This window comes from Pygocentrus nattereri, chromosome 26, assembly GCF_015220715.1.
Source record: "Pygocentrus nattereri isolate fPygNat1 chromosome 26, fPygNat1.pri, whole genome shotgun sequence".
Lineage (NCBI taxonomy): Eukaryota > Metazoa > Chordata > Actinopteri > Characiformes > Serrasalmidae > Pygocentrus > Pygocentrus nattereri.
In genome coordinates, this window is record NC_051236.1 from 27828473 (window position 1) to 27839285 (window position 10813).

The window sequence follows — 10813 nt, forward strand, 5'->3', positions numbered from 1 at the left end:
TTCTTAGTTTGCTGGGAGAGGAGCTGAACTCCTCGAACACTGTAGGCTGAGATTCTTTCCCAAAGGGTAACCTCCTTTCCAACAGCTTAAAGGGTTGTGTGTGCAGCCTAATCAGGCCTTCCATGATAGCAGGGAGGCTCACAGCAGCCAGAACTGTCAATCACTTAGCTCTGTGCCATTCTCGAGCTTTGTGGGAACCCAGCTATTGACCCATCTCCAGCCGACAGTCGGGACAAAGCAGCCTGCACAAGGGTACAAAAGGCCTTCTTTGGGCCCAGACTCTTGCTAACAACCAGTTATTTACACCCTGATGCTGGGACTGGCCTTGCTCCAAACAACAGCAGAGCAGAGCTGAGTTCATTGATGACATCACACATCCTCTTGCCATGTTACTAAGGCTGCATCCCAATGCCATAAGATAAAAACAGTCCACACAGAAATCTGCTGTTTAAATCGTAGGTTGTGTGCCAGCACACTCACTGTCAGGAAAAGCCTTGAGAATCTCCTCATGCACAGCAGGAATGTCAAACATGCTCAAACAAGCTATGTAACAGCGCTTTTCAACAAGAGTATGTGGCTAGGTTTCCTCCGTTTTAAGTCATTACACAACGATGTATAAGCTGCCTCGTGATTGTAAGGACGTCTTTGAGAGGATGTCTTTGAATGGACTCCGCATGGCCGCTGGCAAACTGCGCAGGCCATCCATGCAGGCAGTCATGTTATTCAAACTCTGGTACAGTCCTTTGGCCTTGTGCACTCCTCTGAACTGAAACACATGTCTAGTGAAAAGGCCATGATCAGGTCATCTGCTCAGCATTTCTGACCACACATCTTTTAAGAAATCATTAGCCTGTGTTGTACAATACAGCTTGGGTTTATAATGGAGGGGGGAGCAATAAGACAATATTTTAGCATTATCATGATAAATTATTTCACAATACTCTTTTCTTAGCATATTGTGGATATTATCAGTACTTGGAAAAAACACTGATTGGCTACATATTTTATTACAAAGTAAGTATTATTAGGACTGTTCAATTGGATTTAGTGTAGTGCAGTTGGTAAAACACTGAATAAAATTAATTATAGTAGGTTCATTATTATTATAGTATTTTCATATGTTGAAGTACAGGTTCTAGTTTGTCTGTTCCAACTTATTAAATTGTGTGATGCATATCTTCCTTAAAATGTGACGGAGAACCTCCAATCTGCAAGATCGGCCAAATTCTTCTTCCTTTCAAATAGTCTTCTGTCCTGATCCTTCTTGATCTCTCAGCAGCTTTTGACACAGTCAACCATACGATCCTTCTGGACATCCTCACCAACCTCGGAATCACTGGTTATGCGTGGAAGTGGTTCAAGTCCTATCTGGAGGATCGCTCTTTTCAGGTAACATGGAGAGGGTTCACATCCTCTCCATGCAGGCTCTCCACTGGCGTCCCCCAAAGCTCGGTCCTGGGTCATCTTCTCTTTTCTCTTTACACTAGCTCTCTTGGTGACGTAATATCTTCTCATGGCTTCTCTTTCCACTGTTATGCTGATGACACTCAACTAATGTTTTCTTTCTCTCCCTCTGACACACAGGTTTCCAGTCGCATCTCAGCATGCCTGTCTGACATCTCTACATGGATGGCAGCTCACCACCTGAAGCTCAGTCCCAGCAAGACTGAGCTGATATTCATCCCTGCGACTACAGTTCCTCATCATGATCTTGCCATCTCATTCGAGAACTCCATGATTGTTCCATCTGTAGAGGCAAGAAGTCTTGGTGAGACTCTGGATGGCCAGTTATCGTTCTCGACTCACATCGCGAACCTGACTCGGTCATGCAGGTATCTCCTGTACAACAACCGGAGGCCACCCAGGTGCTAGTGCAGTCTCTGTCATCTCGAGGCTTGATTACTGCAACTCACTCTTGGCTGGTCTTCCCATGCAGTCCATCAAGCCTCTGCAACTCATCCAGAATGCGGCAGCACGACTCGTCTTCAATCTCCGCAAGTTCAGCCGCGTCACCCCACTGCTGCGCTCCCTTCACTGGCTTCCTGTAGCTGCACGCATCAGATTTTAAACCCTAATGCTGCCTACAAAGCCAAAAATGGACCAGCCCCTACCTGCTCGATGGCAATGGTGAAATCTCTAATTGTACCACGAGCCCTTCGAGCTTCGAGTACAGCTCGGCTTGACCCGCCATCCTTCAAGGCGCGTGGAAGACAAGCGTCGAGACTGTTCTCTGTACTGGCGCCCAGGTGGTGGAATGAACTCCCACTGGCTGTCCGAACAGCAGAGTCTTTTGCTGTCTTCAAACGTAGACTGAAGACTCATCTCTTTACACAGCACTTAAAATGAGCACTGAATTATAAGCTGCACTTATATTTTATTGTATTGCACTGTGTATTGTAGTTCATTGTATTGTATTTTATTGTAATTGTATTGTATCTTATTGTTATTGTATTGCATTGAATGGCACAGAGTTCTGCGTTCAACTCTGTTTCTTTTTCTCTTGGTGTCTGCAGTGACATTTTGTTTCTAGCAGTATCTGAGCTCAGGACTGTCTTTTTCTCTAAGCTATTGGTAACTAGCAAAGATACTTTCTCTAGATTGACAAAGCACTTCTTGTAAGTCGCTCTGGATAAGAGCGTCTGCTAAATGCTGTAAATGTAAATGTGAAATGTCCTGAAGTACCATGATATAATATGAATAAAATAATAATTTTGTCATATCTCCCGCTCCTACTTCATAATACTCATTGTTTTGTTCCCATTATTCCATTACTGGAAGAAAATTCACATACTTCGCAACATCTACAATAAGGAACTGCACGAAGAGATGAAAGAAATGTGCATCACTAGCATTACTGTAATTACTGGGAGGGAGAAAGTAAGACTGGATACCTGAGGGATTTCAAAAGAAGGACTCGAAGGATGCTTCAAAGATAACCATGCTATAATTATGGGCACAGTGAGCAATGACAAAGCCCAACGCAGGGGAAAGTTCTGTTTGAGCTGAAACTAGAGGGCAAAAGTAAAGCCAGGCCAGGCTCACTCTCAGAAAAGAGGTACTAAACTGACACGGGATTGGTACCCTCAAGAGTATGCCTTCAGTACCTTTAGTTAGGCTACAGATATGCGGTTTTTCTCCCCGAAAAAAAATTATGTAAGGTATACAGTTGGACATTAAAACCACTGTTGTACCTTTAAGGTACATTTACTTGTCATTCAACACCGATGGTTGACAGAAGCAGTCACCAAAATTTTTCCAATTGAGAAAATTATAGCAAATCTGCCATTTGTTCTTGTATAGTATGAATCAAAATTAGCCATGGCCACCTTATTATTTCTCACATGAAATGCTCTACATCTGCCATGGATATTCATCCATTTTGTTTTTTTAAAGATGTTTTTGCCACAATTGGACCTGAAGTTTTATCAATTATAAATGCAAGTTTAACATCTGGTGCAGTTCCTGCATGTTTTAAGCATGTAGTTGTTCAGCCCCTCCTAAAAAAGCACAATCTGGATGTAGGGGTTCTGAGTAACTACCAACCTATATCAAAACTATCATTTTTAGCTAATAATCTTTACAAATTTGTGTTTACTCAACTTGAATCTTTTTTAAACAACAACTAAATTTATGAAACCTTTCAATCGGGTTTTAGGGCATTTCACAATATTGAGTCTGCTCTTTTAAAAATGACTAATAACCTTTTACTTAATGCTGATTCTGGTGATTGTTCTGTCCTGGCCTTGCTGGACTTGAGTGCTGCATTTGACACTGTTGATCATGAACACTGTGTTGGGGTCAAGAATCTTTGGAGTCATCTGCGGTCATGATATCTGGGGTTCCACAAGGGTCCATTTTAGGCCATGTGCTTTTTTCGCTATACATGCAAACCTAATGCGCTGTATTTTGTAATTAACGAAGCATCTCTGGCTCATTTACAACTAGTTCAAAATGCTGCAGTGAGAAGTTTAACTGGTACAAAGACAAGAGAGCACATTACTCCAATTTTGGCATCCTTACACTGGCTCCCAGTGCCTTACAGAATCCAGTATAAAATGGCATTGATGGATTTTAAAGCTTTCAGTGGTCAGGCACCTGCATATGTTGAGGACATGCTTTGTATATATGTGCCCTCAAGATCTTTAAGGTCTGCCTCTCGATCACTTTTAACTGTCCCTCAGTCTCGTCTTAAACAAAAAGCTAGCTCTGCACCAAGGCTTTGGAATGGCCTTCCAAGGGACGTCAGGCGTGCGTCATCTATGACTGTTTTTAAAATAAAGCTTAAAACACATTTTCATCGGTTAGCATTCGACAGTCGTTGATCTGTGGAATGAGGTCTTACAGTTTTGTGTGAATGTACGGTAGTCGTGCTGGGAAAGAGGGAAACCTTCTTTTTGTTTTATTGTGACGCACTTTGGTTTTAATGTGCTATATAAATAAAATTTACTCACTTACTACTTACCTTGAAAAAAATCTTGTCTTGGTTGCTCAACCACATTTGGATGTTATGGTCACAGTGTAATAGTCACTATAACAGAACTGTGCAGTTTTAATCCTCTGATTTAAGGATTTAACAGCTAATTTATAGTTGAAAAATTTGTGTGTGCAGAATGATGAATAAAATTGTAGATGATTAAGAAAGCTGTGCAACAGAATAGAATAAAATCCTATGTTAAAACATATTATTCGTGGACTTGCAGGGTGGTTCAAGGCAAAACAGCACTTTAAACTTATTTTAAACTTCAACAATTGAATTATGCAGATATTTTAACACTCAAATTTAATTTCCCTTACAGTATTATAACAGTTTATAGTATTTATACATTTCATATAGAATGAACTAAGAACTATTAAGGTGATTGCACATTTTGAATGGTAATATGTGTATTTTGTGCTCTCCTGGAATGCTAGCCTCATCCTAGCCTCATCCTGCAGACCTTTGCCACCTTGCCATCCTACACTCCTCCAATGCAACCCTGATCCTTTGTGGTGTAGAATTGCATCCACCATAATTAAGACCCCGTTTGTTCCTTATAACACCAATCAGCACGTAGCAAACACAAAAGTCAGCAACCACAGGTCTACAGTTTGTTCCTGGTAATGTTTCTGTTGACCTTCCATCCATTATGCCGTGCCACACACATGGAAACTCCAACAGAACTCGCAACGCTTCATGGCCAGCCATGCTGAGAGACAGAGAGCACGGTGGCCATGCTGTTTGTCTCAAACCACCCATGACAGGAGGAAGCTAAATTAGGCCAATCTCTGAATATTTTACAAGGTCTCATTCATTATTGACCAATGGCTTTGCAGACTAGAAATCAAATCTGCCTCAGTCTCCTATCGGATAAGTTCTCCCCGCCTTCCCCAGGTTTCTGAACACACACATATTCCAAGACATCGCTACAGCAACACAACTAAACACAAACAGCCCAGTAATGATCTAAAGAATAAAAAATGCACATCCAAACGTACTTGAGTAGATTAATTCTGTTTATTCATACAGCAAATTAATGCCAGACTCAAACTACACAACCAATTACACTTGTTTTTGAGATGCTAAAATTACATCTCTTGAACTCGAGGCATACTTAGTGACTAAGATATCAGAAGAGCCTCGTGTTGAGCCTGCATCTTCAGAGTGACTCTCTTTAAAAATTCATTTCTGTTTTTGTAGCCGTCTCTCTGACTACAGAATATCAACTGTTCATCTCAACTGCTTTTCTGTTCCACTTTCAATGCAACTATATTAGATACATACATGACTTGATATGAAGCGATTATCAGACCAGATGAGCTTCTCTGTAGATTCCCCTTCAATCCAGTGATCAGTGAATTGCTTTGTCATAACAGCATTTTAAAATAGCAGCCCTTATGAAATCATTACACATGAGGTCAGTTACACATGCTTCATAAAAGCTAAAAAAGTCTACATTAACATTGCACAATGTATCGTAGGTACGATGCTTTTTCAAGGTGCATAGGGCTGGGTATCTAAATTCAATACTTTAATGGTACAGATTGCATTTTTTGTATGCTACAGAGTATCCAATAATGCTGTCATCCATCCATCCTCTAATAATGCTGTCATTCACCACCAAATTCTGACAGTTGTCTTTCTTAGCATCTATGAGCCAATAAGCATGCTCGTTCCAAAATCCAGCCATCAGCATAGCATTGTAGACGAACCCACACACCCCTCACACCTCAATTGTTCTCTCTTCTCCCATCCACAGTACCACAGAAGGTACCACAGCATTCAGGCCCTCACAGCCAGACTGAGTAACAGTTTCTTTCCACAAGCCATCAGATTCCTCAACTCCTACAGACAGAACTGACAGACACCCATACAGACACATATACATAACAATATGACACCATCCAGCTAAGAAATTCCAGATTATGTCTGTTTTGCTCCATGGTCCTGCGGGAACGTTGTTTCATTTCACTGTGTACTTGTATATAGCTGAAATGACAACAAAGCCTCTTGAACCTGATTGGCTAATGGTCTAAATTACATTCTGTATGCATGTTATTAACACCAGCGCTTCTTGATTAGCTTCTGGCAATCCGTTACAATCAGTAAATACAGCCACTTCCAGCACCTTACGCTTGCTTTTTGTTTAAGCCACACCCACTTTCGATTTGCAAATGAAAAGAGAGTATAAAAAAGTACTGTTTAGGACGTGACATCAAATTCAAGGTATCATTATGGATATTTTAACAGCTCTAGTGGTAAACAACTTAATATTCCAACTTTTGATACGTTCAGTTCTACTTTCTACTTTACAGTTCTAATTTAATAACATGCAGGGAAAGAGTTTTATTCAGTGACCTTGTGATGCTCCTCAACACAATCAACATAAGGGTTCACTCATTTGTATTATTTTTTTAAACAGGGCAATTAATCTTAGGCATCTTTTTGCATGTCCATGTTAATCTTTCCTTCAGAAAATGTTAAATGAGGCCATATTCAGTTACTCATTGAACATTTGAAGAGCTTTGTATTTATTCATATTACAGACACTGAATAAGTAAATCACAGATGTTGACCTTGCCACAACATTCTATAATATTTAGTCCTGCCCATGCACACTGAAGTTATAAGGACCGCTATAAGTTATTGCACTGCTTTTTTAATGAGGGACAATGCAGCACAGCCAATCAGAACAAGAGATCACTTACATATGTCAGTCCTAAAGGCACAGTAACCAAAACAACCGGTTTTAAAATGGTCATGTAAAAATGAATTGTGACTGTTTTTGGAGATGAATACGCACTAACACTAAGTGGCGCGAAGGAGGAAAACAAAAAAAAGCAAGAAAAAGGTGGGATTTTGGTCCTTTATGCAAAGACTGCATATCAAAGGGTAAGGGTGGCACAGGTGATTTGTCAGAGCACACCGAGGCTCAGGTGCACATGGATACTCACTGGTTGTGTTTCCTGACATCTGGATAATACACTTGCTCTCTTTGCTCATCTCCCGTGAGTTGAAGGGGCGGACACGCACCGCCACCTTCACCGAGGCCCCTGCCATCGTGCCTCTTTACAGGTTCCACTGCGTACTGTCCAGAGAAACCTTCACACCTGCTGGAAAGTAAACAAGCATGATTTATTGCATAATATTGACCACGACTTCTCTTTGTAATTATACTCATGCAGAGACAATAACATGGTCCCATTTTAGTCATTCAAGAGGAGAAACTTTGACAACATTAGTCATAAGACTGAAGTCCTGCTAATCGGTATCTATTAAAATCAATGCTTCCCTTTACAAAATAAAGAAGAATCCCATTGCACTACAAGTACTAAACAATGGCAAGGAAATATTTATTCTTTTTGATATACTTTTCTGCCCCGTTGTAAATTACATCACATATCATTTTGAGGTCAAGAGGCAGCAGATCTTAGTTTCCCACATCCAGGCTGACATCCAAAGTAAATTTACACAAAATATCATCAGCAAAGAACAGACACTGTTTCATTTTAGCTGACACTAATAGAGTCTTATCAAAAAATAAATACTGGTTCGATAATCATACCCAAACATAATAATATCTCATTGCTCAGAGATTGCTGAGTGACGGGGCTTGTATGATTTGAGCATGAAAAGATCATGCCGAGTCAGCTACAGTTACCAAGAGGCAGAAGCTGGGTCCAGCAGCAACAAAAGAACTGCTAGTCTGGCTAAACGTCAGTGTGCTTCCTAGGATTACAATGGCCCAATAACACACACAGAGTTCAGTGCAGTCATGGTGTTTGACCAAAATGGAGGCACTGTTACTGTATCATGATAGAAGCTCTGATTTCTGAGTCACTGACAAACAGCATGCAGTTGTTCACTGCCATACTTGCTATTACCCTGGAGATTTATTTGAATAAGACAACGAGCCATCTTGCGTGCGCTGGCTGCAGGGGAGGCTCCAGTCTTCTCTCTAAAGCAATATCATGCTGTGCTACATTCTGTTGAATTGGAACGAACGACTCTCATTATTCTATGTCTAATTAAGACAGTACTAGTTTTGCTTGTTTCGTGGTTGAAGTCTTTGCTGTTCCACACCAAACCAAACGCCAGTCTAGTAAATGTCTTGGAATCAGTTCATGTAAATTTATTTCAAATATATAAAATGACTTTCAGGCAGTTTTTCATTTATCCTTAACTACAGCCTGCCTATTGCAACAACTGTAACATGAATATAATCACAATTTAAAGGTGACAACAACAACAAAGTGGGACTGAGCTCACCTACTGCAAAAATATGAATAAAGTATGACCGTTAAGAGTACTTAATATTTTAAAGATGACAACAAGGCCATCCATATCATAATGCCTATGGACTTGACAGCACAAAGCAGTCCAGGTTACCAAATTAACTTTGACACTAAAGGTCAAGCTATGTGTGTGGCTCCTCTGTTGAATTAACATTAAACCGGCCACGTTGAGATGACAGTGCTGCAAAACTACACGGACTCACATTATGATCTAGAATAAAGCCTTTACATCATCTTACTGTTAGTGTTACTGCAACAGGCAAGCTCAGTCCCCATTTATTGGGATGGATCAACAGATCATCTCCAGACATTCGAACTCTTAACAGACTATCTAGAAAAACAAGGGTTAGTACCAGGGTAAGGATTTTGTTTGAAGGTTGCTGTTAAAAAAGAACCATTTCATTCTTAATTGGTTCTCTGCATGATGAACTAGTTCTCCAGATTGATGGAGAATGTGTTGAAAATGGTTCTATGACGCACCAAAAAGGGTTCTTCTGTTGTTACGATGTCAAGCTTGTATAACAGAAGAACCCTTTTTAAGGCTGCATAGAACCATTTTCAAAAAGACACATTCTCCATCAACGTGAAGAACCGTATCAAAGCTCAAAGATCCATTTAAGCATGGAACCTTTCTGTATACAACACAGAACCATTTCCTTTCCTCAAGAACCCTTGATGAACCACCTTTCTCAAGAGGGTAGGACGAGGGCCATGGTTAGGATTAGGAAAATGAGGCTGAATTTCTCAGCCATTTATTTCTACGCAAGTTAAATATACGCCAAGCAATGGGCTTTCAAAACGAAGTGCTGTAAGAGGTTCTAGTTTAAGGTAGAAGCAAACCTACCTGAAATGTTCAAGAAGAAATATATGAAGCAGAGACCGATGCCATGCTGTGCCATAAGGACAATGACATATTAGACTGGTTTCATACCCTTTCACAACACCATATACAGCCTATCTACACACCCAACAGTCGTCATTCAGTTTCGCCTAATATGTATTTACAATTTACAGAAAATACTCAAACACAGCTTCCAAACGCTACTTAATATGTTTAATCCATTAATACGAACGTGGGGAAATCGTTTCTGTTGAGAATTCTTCAGTAAAACACTGTTTTGTGTGGAAGAGCAGAGCCTGTCCGTAGATTAGCATTAGCACCCACCCTGACTGGACAGATCCTCATCTGAAATGTTCCAGCTCTGTCGTCACCTTTCTGGAAAACACGGCGGCGGGCGGATGCGTTCGGGTTTAGGACAGACCTCACGACACCTGGACTTTCGCCAAACAGCCGAGCGTTCGTCTTAACAAGAAACATACAGTTTCATTTAGGGAATTACAAGCTGCCGCCACTCAATACGGCAGAAACGGAAAGGTCATAACCTGTAATTGATAGACCACTTCTCACCTGAAGTGTACGGCCTATGACGTCAATTAGTGACAGATTCTAATAGCTGACAGAAGACAGCCCACGCCGTGGATGACTCTGCATTTATCACAGACCCTACTAATAAACATAGCCTAACCCACACAAGGCTTAAATACAGACGCAGTATCTGTTTCAATGTCCTGCACACCTTTTTCATCCTTTCTCGTGACAGCCTGTCGTTTGTTTACAGCCTCTCAGCAGCCGCACCCCAGAGCAATTCTACCTTGGTGACCCAGCAGCAAACAGCCAGAGTCATTAAAACTGCATTGTCCTCAGCAGCATAACAGCAAATAGAAGCTCTTACCTTTTACAGCGCAGCTTCTCTGGCTTCCTAAGCTGGTATCTACACAGCGAACTGGTTGATTTGCTGCCAGTAGTGCCTCTTTGTCTGGCTTTAAAAGCCTCTGTCTCAGATAATCAGAGAATGTCCCCCTTGTCCTCACTCCCCACTTAGAGATGGTCCACGGGGGATAAGGGGAGGGGGTATTCTCTGTTCCCGGTGAGGCCTGCTTGATCCGGGAGAGGCTGGGTGAGGAGAGTACTGTGTGTACTCTGTAACACAGAAGCCAAAATGGCTCTGCTGGCTGCTTAGAGCAGTGATGCTGAGCCTGA

The 10813-nt window shown here is 41.1% G+C and overlaps 1 protein-coding gene across 25 annotated transcripts in view; it reads right to left on the reverse strand.

Moving 5' to 3' along the window:
- Positions 1-10813, reverse strand: part of kif1aa (kinesin family member 1Aa) — a 73725-nt gene extending 62912 nt beyond the window's left edge. For 8 of the 25 annotated variants that reach the window (XM_037534955.1, XM_017697981.2, XM_017697983.2 and 5 more), the window contains exons 1-2: positions 10506-10813; positions 7432-7590 (exon numbers count right to left, since the gene is read on the reverse strand). In XM_037534955.1, the coding sequence (XP_037390852.1) occupies positions 7432-7537 (106 nt within the window). In that variant the 5' untranslated portion in view covers positions 7538-7590; positions 10506-10813. Of the gene's footprint in view, positions 1-7431; positions 7591-9937; positions 10076-10505 lie in introns of all 25 variants that reach the window. The other 17 variants (XM_037534959.1, XM_037534961.1, XM_037534958.1 and 14 more) reach the window with 5 other exon arrangements.